Source organism: Gallus gallus, chromosome 17 (assembly GCF_016699485.2).
Source record: "Gallus gallus isolate bGalGal1 chromosome 17, bGalGal1.mat.broiler.GRCg7b, whole genome shotgun sequence".
NCBI classification, from domain to species: domain Eukaryota; kingdom Metazoa; phylum Chordata; class Aves; order Galliformes; family Phasianidae; genus Gallus; species Gallus gallus.
This window is the reverse complement of record NC_052548.1, coordinates 9,824,351-9,846,478: the sequence shown is the minus strand read 5'-3', so window position 1 is coordinate 9,846,478 and position 22,128 is coordinate 9,824,351. Positions and strand designations below refer to the sequence as shown.

Genomic DNA, 22,128 nt, shown 5'->3' with positions numbered 1-22,128 from the left:
AAATGCACATACATTTGGGAGTCCATACGCCTCTAACATGTAAGACAGACTAATACTAATGATACTTGTTTAGATCAATAGTGTCAGTGAATTACTTTGTGTTCAATCAACGACACAGGTAGAATGCCAGCCTTTCTGGCAAAGAAGAATTACCAAGTGACACTATCTCAGTAACCAACATCATGAGAAGTTTTCCCCAGCAAGGAGCAACCTTGAAACTTGTACAGGTGAACTTCAGTGTTTGAAAATTTACCTCCACAGCTTCACGAGACCGTATTATTTTCTCTCACAGGTTAGAAATAAACGAACTGGGCACAAAGGTCCCAAAATAATTTTTTATAAATTGTTTTTTTTTCATGGCCCAAATTAATTTTCGAACAAAAAGACCAACAGAGTATGGAGTAAAGAATGCTCCTAACAGACAGGAAAACTCAAGCGATACAAGACAAAGTATCACTCTGAGTCATTTTCTTGAAGTGCCTCCAACAGCATCATCCTCTGTGTGCAGTCCTCACCAACTATTACCTTGCAACTCTCTTCATCTAAAGGCGCCCAGAGATAAAGGAGTATTTAACTGTGGAAGTAAAAGAAGTGAAACACTAATTACCAAAACCATGAAAAAAAAGTTAGTGAAACTGAAGGGATTGCCAAAAAAAGAAAGAAAGTAAGAAAGTAAGAAAGAAAGAAAGAAAGAAAGAGCACATATTAAAACAGGAAGTTGTAATGGCTGTAATGCATTTAATATGGAAACAGAAGCAATCAAGAAACTGAAATAGAGACTGAATGGAGACATGGAGTCCAGTTTCAGAGATGAGGGAGTGTAAATAGGAAGGATGGAACAGACAAAATGACTTAGAAAAGAGTTGGAAGGACAGACCCATGGGGTGAAATAAGAAGAGAGATGGAAGAGAAGGTGGTGCAGATTGAGAGAAAAAAAACGGAAAGATGACCAAGACAGAGGTGTTTTCCAGACATGGAAGTGATTTCTTCATACACTATGTGAAATTTCTAAGATAATTCAGGTGTGAATACACTGTAACAGACAGCAGATACTACTGATGTGTGCAAACTGATGATGAAATGAAGAAGTTTCAAAATAATGATAGCTAAATGCAGAAAATCCTTTCCTCCACACACGTGGATAAAGGAGAGCCACTATATGGGACACTATGCCAAGTGCCAGGATGCGCACCAGTAATGAAGGAGGAATCCGTTCCACCACCGCAAATCAGCTTCATAAAAACAAACAAAATCCAGTTCTGGAGGATCTAGCCAAGAAAATGAATTACACACAGTCTTTTATTAGCAGTTTTTATTAGGAAGCCTACAAACCTTTAGGTATTAACTCTGTAAGACCCACAACCTCTCCAGTAAAGTCAGGTTTTTCTATACTTTTGTCTACTGCCCTTCATTTGGCTGAGTGTGCGAGAGCTATCCACACTGCTTTCCCAGGAGTCCATCTCTGAGCTCTAGCTTTCTCTACAAGGCCCCCAGACTTTATTTTTCTATTATTGAGATCCATTTAAAGATTTCAGCGCTGGATCCTGGAAAATCACAGCTCCTACATGCCTAAATTTATCTCCTGTTACAGTTATTGAATAAGTGCCCATTAAAATTAACTTATTGAATCAGAACTATAAATTAAGATGGAACTGAGCCAACCAATATTCTTACCTTTCCTTCCCATAATAACTCAAACAGAGCATGTACCCTCCTACTTGAAAAAGTACTTTCAAAATACTGTCTTCTTTCATTCTAAGGTCTATACCGTGACTAAACAAAATGTATCTTTGTGAGATTAAGTATGTCCTCTTGCATTTTGACAGAAAAGATATCTTCCCTGTCCTGATAAAATAGATCCAAATGCCTGATTACTTTCCTATAAAGACAGCCACTCACATTAATTTCTAAATTAAAACCTATTTACATTAATTGAAATAATTTACTTTTTCTTGCAGCAGACTGGAAGTTGAACCATGCACCAGAATTAACTGACTTCAGGAAAGCAAGTAGACCCTATGCCTTCACAACCGCCATTAAAAATTAAAATACAAATGATCTGCTTTTGGGAAGCTGAAATTAACTTTTCTCATACTTTCTACAATGAAACTGAATTCTCACAGAAGGTATGAATGACTATGAAAAGTTCGAGGATAAGCAAAATCCACAGCATTCCAAACATAAAATTGATATTTTATTTACTTTTCAAGACAAAAGACTGCTCTTCTTACCTGAAGAACTCTTTTGGTCAGGCCAGTTTTCTGAGCTAGCTGTTTCAAGTCCTTGGCATCAGGATTGTGGTTAATAGCAAAGTATGACTTCATTGTCCGCAACTGGTGGTGTTTGAATGATGTCCTCATACGCTTTGTTTTTTGATTGCTGGGGTATTGCTGGTCTCTATCCAGGTGGTCACCATCGTTTTCATTGCAGCTTAAAGCTTAAGGCAACAAGAGGAAAAGGCGTGGAAATCTATTGCTCCGTGACCAACATTGTTTGCAGTTCATCTGAGTGCAGCAATTAAAATAACATACCATGGCATGTATTGTACTGGTACAAACCCTACTTGCCTTCCCCTCCATTTCTGCATCTTCTGTGTTTCCCTTACAATAACCAGTCTGCAAGGACCCTCACCTGCCCCTTTATGGCTTTTAAAATGTCAAGTCTGTTTCCTTTTTTCTTTCCTCCATCTCCACACAGCCTTTCCTCCACTTTCTGTTTGTAGGACAGTAGCTGTCCTCAACTCTGTAAAGTGTTTTAATGTACTTTGTATCACTATAAATTGCATTGTAATGTACAAAGAAAGCTGTACAATTGAGTCCACTTAAACCTCGATGGAACAGACCAGTTAAAATAATAATTATTTCCTCCATCAAACTAAACCGTGTAGAGTACAAGAGAGACCATTAAATGAAACACTATAAAAGAAATAAAGTTTGTGGGTACCAGACAGCAAATTATAATTTGACTAGCTCGAGAAATAAAGCTGTTAATACAATATATCAGCAGCTCACCAAATTCAAAAAAGAAAAAAAGGTTTTTTTTATTAATAATATTTCACTCTTTAAGTATTTGAAAATAATAGTTTGAATGATTAATTCTGTTAGAATCTCTTAAGTCACTGAATGGGAATGACTGATCTATTTGCATAAACCAAAGTCTGCAAGGGGCCTCTGCGACCAAGGAACACTGCAATAATTATCCAATTGTATTACATGTTGGATGCCAAGCAAAACAGCCTCATAGACCAAAAGTCGATCTTGATTTATATGCGCATACAGCAAACCATAGAAAAACTCTGGAAAAAAAAAACATTAAGCACCAAGCTTAGATTCACTGAAAAAATCATGGATATATCTAAAAATTAGCCCTGACAAGATGTCATTAATTTACTTTTTCTGCACCAGTATCTGCAACTCCCTTTTAGTTTCCCATAAGTTTTATGTTAAAAGTAATGACAACTCACTACTGTCTGTTCTGTGTTGCATGCAAAAAAAAAAAAAAAAAAAACCCCTCACAAACACATTTTAAAATGTGAATTATTGGTGAAACTCATAAGCAGATAAACAGGTTTTTTTCAGTTATCCATTACAGCTGGTTCACTACAGTTGAGTACATCTCATGGACATGCATATATTTGTAGTCTAACTTAACTTCATACTGTTTATCAGCTTTTCAGCCCTACTGAATACATACAATTTCTGAAAGGCATGCATTAAAAATGCTTTTTAAAAACCTATATGAAATGTGTGTACTTATAAGAAAAAAAATGCCAAGAGATACAATGGAAAGCAGTTCAGCAGCATGTACTGCAGCTGCTTTGTGAACTTCAGCTTCTCAAAAACTTTTTACAAGCTATGGTGCAGTACAGACGAGGCCTGCGAGAGCTCAGTGCTACCTCAACAGCAGTTTGTTCCATAGACTGATTAAAAGCCTCAAACATCTCTGTGCTTCTGTACTGCTACAATTTAAAAAAAGAAAAAAAGAAAAACTGTGCTGTACATGTAAATGTGTGTGTGCATACATGTGCATACATTTGTACAAACCCTTCACAGTTACCTTCCTTATGCCAAATTCCTAGTAATAAGAAGCATTTCTGCTTCTTGTCATGTATAGAAGGACTGGAAGCGCTTGAACTTAGAAGGCATAAGACACAAAAGGAGATTGTAAAATCGTAGTATCCATGGAGCTGGACAGAGAGCAGCAAGATCTGTCTTCTGGTTGAAGAACTGAGATCCTAGGTGCAAAGCTGCAGCGATCCCACCAGCCCCAGACTCCTTCACAGCTACAGTTCTTCCTCTAAAGTATACTGTGAAGAATAACTGAAACTATATTGCTTATAGCAAATGGTACTATGGAAAAGTAGAACAACATGGTATTTGGTTTTAAACATACAGAATTTCATACATTAAGAATAGAAAAGATCTCTCTGTTTTCTTAAACTCTTTCAAATTCTCCCAGAAATAACAAGGCCAAGAGTTAGGAGGAAATGCACCAAAATATCTATCCAGAGGACTAAGATGTGTTCATGTTGATATGCAACAAAACAATTCCTATGGCTGCAAGTAGTTGGGTTTTAACCTCTTCTGTAAAGAATGAGATACAATCAGGACCCAGGAAAACAGACTTGATTCTAAATTCTCCCAGAAGGGAATGAGGGTATCAGCTTTTCATCAAGCCCTTACTTGACAATGAGCGATTTGCTCTATGAATTTCTCATAATTCTAAATAAAAATAATCCTAAAATAACAGTAAATATGCACCACTCTTGTCCTTTGCTGGGAAGAAAGTCATAAAGCAGATTTTGAAGTGCATGAGAGTGTCAGCTGCTCCTCACCAGGCACCACCCAGCTTGACATTAGCACCAATCTGACATCTGGTTGTGGTACTTGGCACCATCTCCAAAATATTGTTTGATTAGATCTGATCTGATGTACATCTCTTGCACAACATGCAATGTCTATGGGCGTTGCAGGTGTGGAGGTACAGAAGCACATGGAGGTTTGCAGAGTGGAGTTTCTGCAGAAGACACCACGATGTCAGACACCACACAGGCTCCTCCTGCAGCCCGCTCCTTTTCAGGCAAGTGTCCCTGTTCCTTCCTGGCATCTCCGTGTGTCTCCCAAAGGAACTGCTCCACCACCCATACTTACAATTCCCATTCAATTGCGGTACCTAGGACTCATGCTGGCAATTTTAGAAATACAACTGGTAAAATTCAGGTCAAACTGAAGAGTTTTAACTTAACCAACATTTCATTTCTGCTTTGTAATAAAACAAATTCTGAAGTGGTGCCAAGTATCTTTTAGACTATTCATTTCTAGGGCCTTTCTGCCCCCCCCCCCAGTCCCACAGCAGACCATTACCCTCTTGTCCCCCAGCTGCTCTCAGCTTACAGCCTCACCACAGCATTGTGACACAGATGTTCTGTTGGCCACAGAAGGTGAAGTCCACTGAGAGCATCACTAGAAATTGGGTCCTGCTCTCTAAGTTTGATACTGGTGATCAAAATATCCTTTACAGGATAATGTACACAACTGTCTCTAAAACCAACAGTATGAGAACAAAGAGGGATGCGCTGTTATCCTTACAGCAAATACTATTTGAAGAAGAAAACTTGGGAGCATTGTTTCACACTCCGATCACCAGATTGTGCGTGCTGGGAGTCAGAGCAAAGCACATGCTTAGTAGCTAGCAGGTAGATAAGTTATGGCACGTGAAGAAGATGGGAAAGGAATTTCCTTGGGAGGAACTTTTCTTAGTAGTTTGTTTGACATGTTAAATCACCCAGAAAGAAAGCAAACGAATCCTGACGCTGAAAGAATGATGAAACAAGAGACACATCAGGAGCATGCATCAGCTCGCCATTCTCATGGCTCTGGAACATGCACCCCTTTCCTTCTGCAAGAGACCGCTGCCTGGAGATGGAACTTGGGTTAAGGAGATGGGGCAGGGCTGCAGCCCTGTTTGTTGCTGGGAAGGAGCACGCTGAAGGACTCTGTGGAGAAACAGAGGGGTTGGAAGTGGCCTTTCTTCCCAGTGGCAGGAGAGGTCATTCAGTCACCGGGACACTCATCATAACCAGGATTAAAGTGGAACTTGGCTCCCGTAAGGAAGCCTTGGTGTGCAGAGGTTCCCCCCCTGCTGCTGGGGCGCCCGGCAGCACCCGGGAGAAGGCACCGGGCAGGGCTGCAGAGCGAGCGGCACGGCACGCTGCCCCAGCCCCCTCGCACCCGCTAGAGCGGCCCGGCCCGCGGCGCCTCTAGGGGGAGAGAGCGGCCCGGGCCGGGAGCGGACAAAGGGCCCGGGGCGGGAGCCGGCCGGGCCGGGCGCTGCGGGAGGAGCCGTCCGCGGAGGGCTTTTCCCCTCAATTAAGCCAACTGAATGGCGCTGAATGGCCGGTGCGACCGCGCCATCAGTCCCTGCGCTCCGCGATTAACCCGGCCGGCCGCGGATCCGCACTGCCCTCAGGGGCCGGAGCGGGCGGAGGCTGCACGGGGAGCCCACGGGCCGTGTCCCGCGGGACAGTGCCCGGCCCACGGCGGAGCCCCACGGCAGCCCCGGACCCACTCTGCTCGCGTTCCCCGGGCCGGCAGTGCCCCCCGGAGAGCGGCTGCTTGTGCTCGGGGTGACCCGTCGGAGCGGGGAGGGGAAGAAAAGGAGGAGGGAAAGGAGGGAACTCTCATTTTTCCTTAGGAAATTGCTGTGAAACGTCCCCTATTTTAGCTGTGACTTCTGTTTGCTCGCTCTGCAACTGTACCCGCGGGAACGCTTATTTTGAACTTTCAGTCCCAGGGGACGTGAGGAGAGAAAAGAGAAATTAGCTCTGCAAAATTTTCCGGGTTTTCCCGAATTCTGTCGGGAGAAAACTTTCGGCAAAGGCGCCTGCAGGGCCGGTCCTCAGGGCGGCAGTCCGCCGAGCCCCGCGCTGCCAAGCGGAGCGCCCCGGCCCGGCCCCGCAGTGCCCCGCAGCTCGTGATGGAAGGAAACGTTTCTCGACACCTTTGCTGTTTGCACAGATCACGGCTATTTTATCAGCTCGTGCCGTCCCAAGCCTGTACATCTATCATGTTAAGGGATATTTTACTGTCTTCATATTAAATACAGACCAGATAGATATGAATAAAATATAGCAAGATGTGGGAGGTTTGGGGCCTAATTCACAAAGGGAGTGTTCAGAATTCTTTACAGGTGCGTCTGTGTTCAGCAAGCTTTCAGCCATTGATTTACTGACCTAAAAAAAAAAAAAAAAAACCCCACACACAAAAAACATCAAAATCCAACCCAACGAGTGAAAAAAAGGAATGATGATCACAGAACACACTTTGGGGGGGGGGGGGGGGAGGCGAGGGGGGAGAGCAAAAAACCCCACGAAATCTTTTTGAAGTTTCGGCATCCTTCTAAGCTATTTTCCACTTGTCAGGCTCCATCCACATCCAAAACCCATCGTCCCCGTGCAAACAGTGTTTCGTTTAAGTAGAAAAAAGAGGCAGCGAGCCAGACCAATTCACATCGCAGATGAATGTTTGCTACTATTTACGAAATAATTCCCATCTCAACTCCGGCTGTATTTACGGGTCCCCCTTTTCCCACCACCTCTGGGTGTAGATTTATTTACACGAAGTATTCTACACAAATTACAGCAACAAACACTCGGAGGACAATATTGTTCGTTTCTAGCGCAGTTCTCAGAAGGTAAGGAGAAGGTCCATTAAAGATAACTCGAGAGAAACGATCACACTTTCCAACGGTCTCCTTTAGAAGACACAAAATAGAAGGCTTTGCAATCTCATTTCCTGCTTTGTGAAAATTTAAACCAACAGAACACCCGCTCTGGTTTCCAAGCTCAATGACACTTATTATCATATAAATTAATTGATTATTGGTTTAGTAAGCAGTTAAGTAGATAAATAGTTTCAGCAGAGAAGCTGAAGATTCCTCGAAGACCTGTTAAGCTTCAGTTACGGGGTCTAACCCAAAATCAGGAAAGCAAAACGGGAGGGCAATTATTTTTGAAACGATTTGTTAAGGTACATTTAAGGACGGCTCCTTCGGGAGGTCAGAGAGCGGCAGGACTTTCTCAGGCTGCGCTCCCAGCCGGGACAGATGCCGCCGGTTCGGTTACAGGTCCTTTGAAACTGAACATCTGCCCTGCACGGGGAGACAGCGGAACGGCAATTACTGTCTAATCCTTCCGAAAAGGAAACATTTCTAAACGGGCAGAACGCACATTTTCTGAACGTTTGAAAGCTCGCAGTTACACACACCTTTCACCGCTGGGACACCTACGGATATTTGTACGGATTTCCAAATTTTTCAGCTATCGGTCAAACCCACGATAGGTGGCAACTTTGTTCCCGAGACGTACTTGTCACTCGGAGATACTCCTTTCCTTCTTGCCATTTCAGCGCAAACCGTCGGTTCTCGTTCCCCGTTCCCCACACGCTCTCCCTGCCTGCCCTGCCCGCTGCCCGGCCCGGCTCTGCTCTCCCACCCCCCCCCCCCCCCCGCTCCACCTGGCGCCACCTCCGGGAGGCAAAACGTGACGGACAGACGGACGGACGTGCGCCCGACGGGACGAATCTGAGCCCCGCAGCTTGAAAAGAAAACGCGCTCGAAACAACGGGAAGCATCGCAAACAATACGGAAGTGGCATAACGAAACGGGCGCACGAGTTTCATCCCCGGGGCCTAACGGGACAGCTTATGAGTGCTCAGGTCTGAAGGAAACCCCACCTCCGCCTTGAGTTCTAAGAACACCGAGATCTAAGCTTTTTCTACCGTCCAAGCACTTTTCCCTTTTGCACACAAGGAGCAGCGCCGGCGATTGCGGCCGCTCTGGCGAGGGAAGAAGAGAGGTAGGAAACTGCCCGAATTCCCTTGCCCACGGAATTACAGTGCTGTTACGGTGGGGAGGTTAAACGAGGAAGGACATCAGAAAGTTGGCAGCTGAGCGCAAAGAGCCTGGGACACGGAGTTCCTCCGGAGTCCGCAGGCTTGTGGCTGGCGCTGGGTTTGCCCCCTTTCTTCTTACTGCTGCTCTCAGTTAAGAGGAAGGGGCTGCGACTCGGGGCAGTGAATGGAGATGCTGTGAGTTTCCTGACTCCTCTGAATCATCTCTGATGCACACAAATCCGGCCGAGCCTGGCACGGCAGGAGCAGACTCGAGGCTGCGGCCGCACCTGCTTCCTGAAGCCCCTGCAGGCTCCGCGGGCACCGCAGCCCAACCCGCCGGGAAACAGCCGTCCCTGTGCCTCCTCTCTCTTTCCTTCCAAAACTACGAGGTGCAAGAGCTCGGGAGAAGGACAGAATAATTCACTCATCAGCAGCCTTTGAGGGTGTAGATACTAAAAAAAATTCACAGCTCTCTGAAGTGCTAACTTACAATCTCTGGTTTCCAGATTTTATTTCAGGCTACACCCTCCCCCCCCCCCCCCCCCCCTTTCTCCCCCTCCTTAACCAGATGACCTTGCTTCAAAACATTTTATTTCCAGCTGAAGTGAAAAATGCTAACATATTAGCTTCTGTAATTGCAGTTTGACAGCACTTGATCTCAATAATTATGCTGCAGCTAAACTATTATTAACGGTTTAAGCTAAAATAAACGGAAATCCCCCTTTGGAAGTGAACAGAAACAAACCGTTTGAATTGTTGTTGGGGAAGATGGGGTCTCTTACCTGCGTTGTAGGCTGCCAGATCTGCCCCAGGCCCTGGGCTCTTCCTTTTCCTGGGTCTCCCCTTCTGGACAGTCCCCACGCCGTTATAATAAGGCAGTCCCAAAGTATTAGCAGAGCCCGCACCCAACGCTGGGCCCTTCCCAGCAGCTACATCCGAGTGATTGAAATGCACCTGGTACTCCCCTTGGATGAGAGTCTCGAAATGGAGGCGGCAATACACCAGATTGTCCTTCATGCCGAAGTGGTCGCCGGTGGTCAGCATCTTGTTGCAAGTGGTGCAAGTGAAGCAATTTAAGTGATATACCAAATCCCTGGCCCTCATGACCATTTCAGAGGCAGAAATCCCCAGGTGACATCTCGCACATCTCTGCACCGAAAATCTCCTGCAAAACAGAGGCCAGAGGAGGCGGTGAGAGGCGCATCCCGCTCTTCGTCGGGTCCGCTCGGGAGGCGACAGGAGAGGGACCACGGGCCGGGGCCGCACGGAGACGGCACCGCACAGAGCCGGCACGGCTGCCCGCCAGCGGCCTGGGGCCGCTTCCCACCGTCAGCGCGGCGGCCGGGCGCCAGGGAGAGCTGCCCCCCTCCCCGCGAACCGCTCCGGCGACGGGCCCATAACCTGCCGGGCGGACAGCGTGCCCCGAGCCGTCGGCCCCGCGCGGAGACACGCGTGGGGACGGCGAGCCCTCCCGGTACCGCTCTGCTCCCTGCCCCGCGCGTTCGCGGCGCACGCGTGCAGCCGGGGAGAGCCGCGTCCCTTCCCCGAGCCATCCCGCCCCGCCGGCGCTTCGGGAGCCGCCCGCCCCCGGGTCCCCGCGCCCTCCGACCCCTGTGCAGCCCCCAGGACTGGACGTGGGAAGTCCGAGCTGGTCCCCCCGCGCCGGGACAGGCTGTACCTGTAGTAATCCTCCTTGCAGTAAATGCTGCCGTCCTTGCTGAAGCAGGTGAGCTCGGACTCCAGGTTGAGTTTACATTCACAGCACTTCAGGCAGCGCATGTGCCACTGTTTGTCCACAGCCAGGAGGTAATAACGGTCGGAGATTTTTCCCCCGCAGCCGGCGCACAAGGCAGCCCGGTCACTGCTGATGGAAGGCATGGTCTGCTGGGGGAAAACAATTTCGGACCGTTAGCGAGAGGGAGAAGCTTGGGCGCTGCTGCGCTCCCCCGCCCCTTACACGGCCGCGTGTCTCCCCGCTGCAGCGCAGGGCGCGCCGTGGGGGCTCCGTCCGGTCCGGCCCCGCGGCTCCCCGGGGGCAGACACTGCCCGGCCCGGCGGGAGGGGGAAACGCAGCAAGAAGGAACCTGGGAGGCGTCCGGATGAGACCCAGGACCTCTTTCCTTATTTTTTTTTTTCTTTTATGAATTTGCCAATCCCAGGAACGAGAAAAGATGCTCCTCAGCAGCCAGGTGCAACAATTAGAATAGGGAAAATCGCAGACAGTTCGTCTTAAATTTGATTATTATGGATACACGGAGAGTATCTGCATAGTTAATGCTCCGTGAGTGCGTATATGTGGAGCGTGTCCGTGTGTGTATTTTCCTAGCTATAAAACTCCAAGTGAATTACGATCAACCCACCAACAGCCACAGTGGCACAGACGCAGCTCCCTGCAAGCTGCTTCCAAACAAACGCACCCAAAGCTGCCGTGACCCAAAGCACCGGAGGGATTGGTAAATAAAACTGTGAAGAAGACGAGCATTACTAAATCTGAGGTGCAGAATTTTTTATCGGGAAAACGAAATAGTGAGAAATAAAGTGGGGAGAAACAACAGAGTGCTTTAGATTATGCTGGGATAAACTTGGAAGCAATAAAACTAAATGTAACCCCTATATAATTTAATAGTTCAGTGTCAAATCGCAATCCAATCGAAACCCCCTGGAAAAAAGAAAGAAAGAAAGAAAGACAGGAAAACAAATACATACATATTCTGTCAACTCCTACCAAGAGGAAAAAAAAAAAAAAAAAAACAACGGAAAAAATATCGGAAACCGTTTAAGTGCTCCCATGTGTATCACCCCGCACCCTAAAACAGAGTTGGAGACGAGAGGTTCAGAGGAGAGCGGTATTTACGGCAGATCTGGCAATGCACTGCTGTCCACTTCATTCTAAACTTACTGTTATCATGGCACTCTGCTCAAAACCACACCACAGACTTGTCCTTGTGCAAGACAACTCGAAACACTTTTTTTCCCCCCCAAACACACAGTTTGTTTTGATTCGGGAAGGGGGGGAAGGGGGGGAGGGTATCTGTTTGTTTACTTTTGCCTCCTCTAGAGCCTTAAGTCCCTGCCCAAAGCGAGAAGAGAGAAGGCAGCTAACCGGGAGACCCGAAAGAAACGGAGCTATTTGTCCAGCACATGCGAGACCGACTACTTCCACCCAGCAATTCCAGAGATCACAAAACCCCGTCACTGTGAGCACTACTGTTGGCAGTACAGCATTTCCACTATCAGAAGTGCATGTGAACACAACGATGGCACTACAGGGGTACGTCAGCCACACGAGTCCACTGATGCCTAATTTCTTTAAGGCTTTAACTGAACTCTGATTGGGGATCGTTTTACACACGAAGTAGTTTCTTATAAATCAACTTCAAATGAAACACAACTTTTCTGCTTTGCTTATCCAGTAACAAACATATTCTGATGCCCAAAATGGGTATTTAAGAATCTAGTATTCTATCCCACTATTCATTACATACACATGTGGATACAAATAAATTATATCGATAGATAAAAATATCACGCCACAATATTTATTCCAGCAAAGATAACTTGATATTGTTTAATTTTATGCAGAAATATTAACTTGAAAAAAGACAAAAACAAAAAACCAACACAAAAAATCCTAACCCTTCAGATGAGAACTCATGCTATGGTACAAGGGCTGCTCTAGCCCATATTTCGGGATTAAATAATCTCACTGTCCCTTTTAAGTACATTTCTACATGACATTTAGAAGTAACACATTGATGAAGTTTTAAAAGCCATGATCGGACACCCTCCTTGCACATCACCTTACAAGACAGAGTTACTAAAATATAGAATAATTTCACTCCAGAATTTTCTTTTCTTAAAAAAAAAAAAAAAAAAAGAGCGCGATAAATATTGACTCAATTAAATTATTATTCTTCAGAAATTTCTTCCACTTCGCTGGCTTAATTCTGGCTCGAAGGATGCACCCTTTTATTATCTAAATGCATTAACATGCAAGCACTACCAATCAGCAGATAGAAGATCAAAAGTGGTAAAGTTACAAAGATCTGCATCCATTTCCCTGAAACTCGTCTTCCAGATCCGTTTACCGAGTTCATAAATCCAGTGCTCATGGATCTTCCTACTACGAGAAATTATGACTTAAAGACAGTTGAAGTTTGGGGATTTTGTTTTGTTTATTTTTTTGTTTGTTTGCTTTTGTTCGGGCTTTTCTTTTCTAGCGCTACAATGTCTACCTCAGTGTAGATATCTCACCTGAAAAACAACACCGAATTGGATTCTCTGGTATTTATTTCCATTCTGCAGACAAAAATTTTGCTGTACCCAAACGTTATCTGTACAAAAACATACTTTGCCTCTCCCTAAAACTTTTGAAGGCCGGACAGGCGGGGGGAAGGGAAGGCGTGCTTGGACGCTACCAAAAGGCTGCTCCAGCTTTCTGTGAATTGTAAGAGCAGCACCGTTTGTTCCACCCAAGTGTTACTATTACTATGCATGTTATTAATAATTAACAGTTTCATGCCTTTCCCCATGGTTTTACCCAATCTTTTGGAGTGCCTTCATGCTTAAATTTCTTCCGATTTAGTATTTTGCATACGTTTCCCCCCGATCTGTTATTTTAAAGGAAAAGATGTATTTTTGAAGGGTTCGTTATGTTTAGGGAGTTGAACGACTCTCCCATTCCTTCGCTTCCTACCGTTTCGGTCTCTCCCCTGTCTATAGCCGAGCTGATGGCCGCTGCTTCGGTTTTGGTTCTCCGATCCATCTCGTCGATGACACCGTGCATCTCCGAGCCGGACAGGCTGTGGAAAAGCATCGCTGAGGAAGACGAGGAGGAGGCCCCGAGTTGTTGCTGCTGCTGACAGTTGTCGGGGTCCCTGCAGGAGCCCAGAACTTGCATTAAGCGGAGCCCTCCCCCATGCATCTAGCACGGCCGCCCCGTCTCTCCTCGGGCTCCGGGCTCTCCAGTCGGCAGAGATCTCCGGAGCGGGACGCAGGCTCTGATCCGAGGTTTCAAGGGGACGGGGTGCAAAGCAGGCGGGCGGAGGGGACGAGGGAGAAGGGCCGAGCGGCGCTGCGCGCTCCGGGACGCCGAGCTAGGCTGTTGCACGGCCCCAGCGCATCCCTCCGGGAGGCTTCTTCAGCGCAGGGCTCATTGCCCCAGGTGCAGTCCCAGGCTTTACGCTCTGGCCCAGCTGGCAGGAGGCTGGGCAGGCTTACGTTCGGGAAGAATTAATAAATAAGAGAAATATATATTAAAAAAAAATACACCATCTTCGGTGAGAAATAAAAAGAGCAACGACCAGCCCCTACATCGTACTGTGCGAAATTTAGAGGAGGAAAGCGAGGGAGAGGGAGGCTGCAGCAGGCGGAGAACAAGCTGATGCTGCAAGGAGGATGGGGTGGGTGCCCACCGTATGCACTCACAGTCCAGAGGGCTGGCAGCGGCAGCAGCTCAGGGGCAAAGTTTGCTCCTTCCCCCGCTCCTCCCCCAGCCTGCTGGAGCTCATTGGGAAAAGAAAAAGCCAAGGGGAAGGAGGAAGAGTTGGATGGGCACCAGATGGGACGGGCACTCGGCGGCCCCCCTCTCTCCTTAAAGCGGCGCGGCCCGCGGGCCCAGGAGGCTGCTGGCGGGACACCGCTGGCGGGGGGCGGCCGCGCCGCGCCGCGGGGGAGCACGACAGAAGCAGCAGCAGTAGCAAAAGCAGTGGTGGCGATGGCAGAAGAGCCGGAGCCGCCGCCCGCCGCGGTGCCTGCGAGCGGCGCGTCTGCAGCTCGGGCGCCGCGCGAGGCTCCGCGCCTTTTCTACAGCCCCTCTGACATCATGTCCTGCCCTGCCGCCATTGGCTGCCGCCGCGCCCGGGCCCGCCGGCATGTGCTCGGGGCTGGGAGGCGCGCAGGGGCCGCGGCCCTATTCAGCCCCGCCGCCCCGGTCCCGGCCGCTCTGCTCCCCGCTCTGCTCCCCGGCCCAGCGTGCACAGCGGCCGCGGCTGCGGGTGCCGGCCGCCGGCTGAGCTGCGGTTCGCATCCCGCGTCCCGCGTCGGCGGCGCTCTGAGGCCTGCGGAGGTTGTTAGCCCTCCGAGTCCGAGGCACCTAAACCACTGACAGCATGCCGAGCACCTCCGAAAAGGCCCTTCCCGAACAGCATCCGCCATGAGAACATTGCCAGGTGTGCTGCCCTTGGCTGCGGAGCCTTCTGCTGGTGGAAGCTTCTCCACCTCCGCCCGAGCCGGCTGCAGGAGCGGTGGGCCAGAGAGGCCTGCCCTGAACTTCAGGAGAAGCTTCAGGAAGCCTCCAGAAGAGATGTGGAGGACACAATGGGAAAGTGTTCATCATGTCTTAATATGTACCCAGAAGGTGGATACTAAGGGTGGAGTGATTAGTGTTAAAGATGTCAAATATCACAGTTACGTTAGAAAGGTAGAGCAATGGCAAGTAAACCTGAACGCATATCCAAGATGATGAGACCTGCTGCTTTATCCATGCCTGCAAATGATTACATCACCTAGTGCACCAGAGTTACGGGTCTGAAACAGGGATGTGCCTCTTACAGGTGGGGTAAAGGTATAGCTGTCTTTGCTACAATTGGAATGACTTCATTTAGATTTAAATCTTGCTAGGTTTATGTGTTCTGTTCCTAGAATAATCAAGGCTTTTTACCATCTTTCTGTTTAATTGCTTTGAGGAGTTAAATATACTTACATGTCACAGAGGAGAACATAGTCTCTTGTAGCGATGTGCATGAAATAGCCACCAGACTGTACTAGAAACTGTTCAGAACACAAGCTAGTTTGTTATCCATGGGAACTAGTCAAAGACTGTCCTAAAATCACATCTTGAAGACAACAGATGTTCATGTTTTAGTTCAGATTAGAATTCTACAAAGAATTACTAGGACCGTGTAATACTTATGTCAATAAAGTAATTTATCCCTTCCTTAAATTCCAAGACATTTCAAACACCGTCTCACATGGGAGGTTTGCCTCCAGTAATGCTGATGTGGAATACTGCTCACTTGACACCATGGACACTATATCTTGCTGTGGAACAGCAGCAGTGCATTGCCTTATCTCAGGCAATTTGTTGTATCCTTATTGATAACTGCATACTGCACTACCCTAAAAATCTTTGAATACCAGTTCAGTTCTGTGTATATAACCGATAACATAGATTTTGGAAGCGGGAAAGGTCATGGATTTGTACACTCCATCTGACATTGCTGATTATCTAAAAGATTTTATATATATATATATTTTGAATTAAAGTACGATATTTTATGTAACTGTATTGCCTAAGTGACTGGAACAAATAAAACCAGTAGCATGTCAGACAGGTATGGCGTGACTTCCAACTCACAGGCCATCTCTGATTACTTTCTAAGTGGATATACAAACACATGAAGACATCCAACCCTCACTACCAAAACACAAGGAGAGTAGCAGAATGTAAACACAAAGCTGCTAATGTACACACTGACACATGAATGACATTTACATTGTTCAGAATAAAATCCAGGGTATTCTTGAATAATGAGCAACAGAAAAATCGCTACAGCAAAATAATCTTTACAATCAACTGCGAATTCATTTGAAGTGAGGTTTTTTTTTTCATTAAAAAAATGGTGCAGCTAATAATAAAGTCTTTTAACCTGTATTTTGTTATAGGTGACAGGTGAACAAATCACAGGTCTTGAGTTTCTCTACCCTGCCTCTCTTGGTAACGTCATCTCCAGTACCATCTGCTACCTACCAGACAAACAGACCAACCACATAATGAGGTACCAGCTTCCACCCAGCTACCGTGACTAAATCAGAACAAAAGACTCAACGCCTCCACGCCTCCTTCAACAAAGGAACACAAGTCTAAGCTGTCTTTGCTAATTGCTGGGTTTCAGGTTCTCTGTTACAGATTTTAAGTGAGCTACAAACTTCCATCAAATACTTATAGCTGTTGGATAAAGGTACTAAGAATAAAAGATAAATGGAAGCGAAAGGTAAGAGATAAGATAAGAAAGCTTAGGAAATAAGTAACTACTTATGGTAATTTAAAGGCTGTGAAATAATATAAACATGAAAAACCAGGGGGCAGAGTGATTGATATCTCATATGTTTTTGATGCCCCTACGGTTATTAGACTGCAGTATATGGGGGCATACAATAAACTATGAATTAAAATGTAATTGTAGCTTCAGGCATCTTCTTCATTGTCTGCTGTGGTGTTATGTCTTCATGCACCGTGATTGACAAGGTGTAATTAATCATCTTACTCAGTTGTAAATATGGGCACCCTTCACAGTAGGCATCAGGAAGTGTGTACCAGCAAAGGAAGCAATAGTTGACGCTGATATACCATTAAATCAAAATCAGAACGCTTATATGTTCAGAAATGTGTGTTTGGTGTGATGCTGCTATCATTTATTTCTAAAATACTGTACCAACAGATTTACTTGATTTGCAAGTTAACTACAACATTAACTGGTTTTATTTATTTTGTCTCTTCTTCTTTTTTATAGGCAATGATGTTGTTCTCCTAAAATGTGAGACAGTTTGCTTCTTGTCAGCAAGTGGAGCTCAGCTCAGCTTCATCTCCCTGAGCTGCTGGAGGCAGACTAGCGTGCTACAGATTCACTTGCTCGATAGGCTGACTTGAAACAATTCTGGGAAATTATTGCTCTATTCATATATCACTTTTTGCACTTCCTATATACTAAATGAGGCACTTTGGGTGATTTTAAAGTGAAAGAAAATAATGAAATAAGCTTATTAAGAAACACCATTCAGTTTAAAAAAAAGACTCTCCTTGCCACAGATGCTGTCCCCAAACTGTAAATGAGCATATTTATAAATATGTTTTTAGTATTCCAGGGTAAGAAACATTTAATATCAGTTTCTCTGTCTAAATGATTGCTATCCCTACCCAGTTAGTGCAGAAATGGTGTATGAGTCACAGGAAATTTAAGTGGTTTCTCTCAGGAAAATTTGGTGGTATGCATTTTTTTGATGCACGTAGAGCTGTTGAATGAATAATTGGCAACCTATTTAGTGTCCCTTGCTTTAAAGCTGTCTAGTACATTTGCTGTATAAAAAATGTCTTTCAAAGCTGTTAAATATGTAACAAAAAGAGGTTGCTATCACCATTCTGACATGAACAAAGCCATACAGCGAGCTGCCTGAGGTACTTCCAGCATGGTACTAATTACAAATACAATAAAAAATGAAAATTTGCAAAGTTCTCAAATTCCATTTCTGTGCAGCATCATCTGATTAATGTTATATAAAAACATACAGTAAAAACATCAGTCTAGGAATTAGCCATTAAATATTACCTAAGCCAGGCACTGTGGGGGGAGTGGGGAATCTGTTGGATCTGTAATTTCACCGTTTACCCCTGACTGAATAAGATCTCTAGCTGTCTCTGAAGCAAACCGAGCTTAAAACAGCAACACGCTTTCAAGAAGATGATTGGCTAAGATTGGGTTTTATTTTGATTTGAAAAACTGTCAATCATAGATAAAAAAGACCAAGTAATATCATTATATAATATGAACTAATTATATTTGTCTGATAAACCAAGAATACACGGGAAAAATAAATCATAAAGTTTAAAAGGAAGATATTCATAATGTTTTGCCCAGATGTTGTGTAGAAATTGTTTGGTGCTGGTACAAGCAGTAGATTTCAGATAAATATACAAGCATCTATCTGTATGTGCAAGAGAGAAATAAGATACCCATAATCTTGAATATTTCAGTTTATATAGCCACAGCTATTTAAACAATTCCAAAACTGCCTCTACGGGTGTTAGAGAGGGAGGGAAATCTTCAGCCACATGATCTTCTCTCCAGAGTCCTGTTAAATCCACTGAACTTAAAACAGAACAAGAAGTGTGAAATATGGGTTTGAACATGTTATGTCAGAAATGTAAAGGTTGGAAGCCTTTTTAGTAACTGATATTAATATTGTATTAAATGTTATGAAAAGGTAGGTGTTGGAGAGAAGGGCTGGGCTCATGTGCAATTTTGTCAAGGTTTTTATCTGTGATTATGATTCCAGATGTATCTATTCCCTGAGGAGAAAAATGAAGTAAAGTTGGCATGTGACATGTGTTTTAAGGTGTTTGGCACAGTTTTCCAAAGTGATGACAAAATGTTCATTTTTATTACAGTGAATTGGTAAAGAAAATATGATTCTGAAGGTCAGTGGCTGTATATCCAAGTTTTTTTGGAGAATATAGATTTTTGGTACTGTGTTTAGATTTGATTGCCTGACTTGAGATTCTACCATAGTAAACAGTAGAATATTTTTACACAATATGAATTGTTTATTTTTAGTCATTTGGTAAAATTCATGCAAAGAAAATGGTAAAGATTGCAAAAATGTCTCTTTTTTTGAATCTGGCAGTGTAGCTGCTTCTTAATAATTTATTTTTAATTTACTTTATACAGACAGTACACAGCTTGAGCTCACGTACCTGCAATTTGTAGCAAAACATTTCTTAGAGTAAGTATATGGACTTTTTTTTTTTTTTAACAAAGCAGCGAAGTAATGAAAATTATTTTGTCTAAATGCACATCAAGACTTCAGATGAGAAAGTTCCCTGCCATTACCCAGATCCCCTTCTCTTCCCTCCAAACCCCTATGAGTGTAATAGTATCAGTAATTCCATGCTGACAGCAGGGCACCCAAGGCTACATTACCAGGCAAACACTCACTCATAAACATTTTACAAGTTCAATACCAGCCAATCCTGGAGCTTTGGGAGGCTGCCCTGATTGGGTACATCATGGATTTGGTAAACACAGCTACATAGCAAAAATAAGGTTTGTAGATAAAGAGTCTGACAGTATTGCCCCTGCTGAATAATCAGAGACTAAGAATATGATTATTTCCATATTTCATAAGTAAACTTCCACAGCTCTGCGTCCATCTGCAAATATTCAGAGTGATGTGCTCAATGCATTCCTTTCTGTTCTACAACCACATTTCTTCGTGAATTTAACCACATCAGAAAGCACTTCAGATTTCTAACACAAATATTAGACGCATTTAATGTAAGGAAGCTTCCTTTATTGGAGGTGATTGGGAACATTTTGTATTTTATAGGTATATTTAAGAGGTTAGCAGTAGGGGGGAATCGTCTGTGGAAAATCTGTCTACAGCTAAAATTTTTAGATGCAGAAGTGTTGCTGAAATGCCTAATACATACACACACTTTTATTAAGTAACTCACAAGAGTATCCTCTTAGCTACCAGATACTTTTTTTTTTTTTTTTAAGTCGAATAACATTACTTGCAGTGGTATATACTTCTTTTTATTCTTCTGTGTGCAATTAGAAGGAGATTTTCATTCTCAAGGGCTTTATTTTTTATCTACAATCTCGTTTTCTTTTGTATAATCTTCTGCAACTTTATTTTATCTTCAGTGCATGAACAAGAAGCATGAAGCCACTCATCTGCTAGTAAATTATTGATAAAGATTTACAAGTTTGCACAGATTAATTTTACATGGGGTAATTTTTCTCCACTATAAAATAGCAATAATTAAAGAATGACAAAGGTTTGAGTATTTTTTAATACAGTTTAGAAGTTCATATTTGAAGTCATTTTTATATTTTAGATTTAGAATCCTAACTATACTTCAGTATGAGAAAAATAATAGGGAGTGTTTAAAAATTAGTACTCTGGTATTTTTCAGATATGGAAATGTGCCTGCCTAATGAAGGCAGAAGATGCTCACTAGATTTATTTTAAAGGAATACTTTTACATATTCATAAATTAAGATGGCAGTTTTCAATGAGATACTTATTACTATTTTATCTGTTATTTGCAAGATACCTGACCATTTAATATTTGTCCTTTAATTTTTTTTCTGAGCTGATCTAATTGCACCTCTCTATTTTGCACTTATTTCTCTTTGCAAACACTACATTATTCACTCTCTCCTGTGCTTATTAAACAGTGCCACCTGCACCAAATGAAACAAAGCTTCTCCATCAATCTATCCCAGCTAAAGCACCCTGACTATATATTATAATTAATTGAAGCTCAATTGAACACTTGAGTCTGAACTAGATACAGTAACCTAGAAAAAAAATCATTAAAAAAATTAGGATGTACTTTAAAGAAATCCTTTAAATGAAAATGTTCGCTCAAAACTGAGAACCTAACCTTGTACCAAGCACTCTTCATCATCTCCACACAGTACCTCAAGTAGCAATTAGCAGGTCCTTTAATTAATTAACTATTCCCTGTACATCACAGGGATTTTTGTGGCACTAACGTCATCCTTCATAAGTGAATACCAAATCCAGTCAATATTTTGTCACTAGCAATCCTTATCTGGACTACCTGAATGCCCACTGCATGTCTCCGAAAAAATGATCTGAAAACACAGAAAGCAGGTATGGAAAGCAGATGCAAACTTTACAGCACCAGCCTAGGCAATTAGAACAGATGCAGCTGAAAGAGGAGAGGTAAATGCAGACTCTCACGTGTAAATATTTGCAATCAGGATAAATCAGATAAGATACAAACTGAAGTAGAAATTATGAATCTTATCAATATAGCCAAGTAAAATTATTTTCTAAAAAAGCTGAATATGTATTCAAAGTGCTATAGGCTTTGCTCACTGTGCTGCTTATCTTTAACACTGTCTGCTCTCAGACAAGAACAGATTAATTAAATGGCAGGTCAGACACAATAAGGTGAAAGGGCATTTCCAACCAATCGGTGACATTTTGCCAATTTTATACTTTGCAAACTTTTTATTTAAGTATATACGTGGCTGATTATTTTCAAAGTAGTTCACATTTAGAAAAATATGAAGTAACTTTAAGGGAATTAACACCTAAAAATGAGATACAAAATATGTATTGTTGATTTTAAAATTTACAAAAGATTCTGTATGTAAATTTGTTTATATAAATATGTATAAGAGACATGACTATGAGGCTATGTGTGTGTGTGAATGAACATATGTGTGTATATCCATCTATCTATTTGTAGATTCAGACACAGACATATGTCATCATTTCTTAGAGGCAAATATCTGCAGAAATAATTCTTTGTGTTCAGTAGTTTTCTTTAATGTGTAGTAAGTTTATCTTGACTGCTCTCTGTGTTCAGGGAAGATCTTGTGAATTTATGTAATGTAAAGCATAATGAAGTCAAATAAAGTATGCCTTCTGATTTTGCAAGAATTATACATTAGCACTCCCTTTCAACATGTGCAATATT

At 43.8% G+C, this 22,128-nt stretch overlaps 1 protein-coding gene across 6 annotated transcripts in view; it reads right to left on the bottom strand.

Moving 5' to 3' along the window:
• LHX2 (LIM homeobox 2) overlaps window positions 1-22,128 on the bottom strand; it is a 49,025-nt gene that overhangs the window by 9,014 nt on the left and 17,883 nt on the right. For 2 of the 6 annotated variants that reach the window (XM_040648951.2, XM_046901653.1), the window contains exons 2-4: window positions 10,570-10,775; window positions 9,674-10,056; window positions 2,232-2,437 (exon numbers count right to left, since the gene is read on the bottom strand). In XM_040648951.2, coding sequence (XP_040504885.1) covers window positions 2,232-2,437; window positions 9,674-10,056; window positions 10,570-10,769 — 789 coding nt within the window. In that variant the 5' untranslated portion in view covers window positions 10,770-10,775. 6 annotated transcript variants of the gene reach the window in all.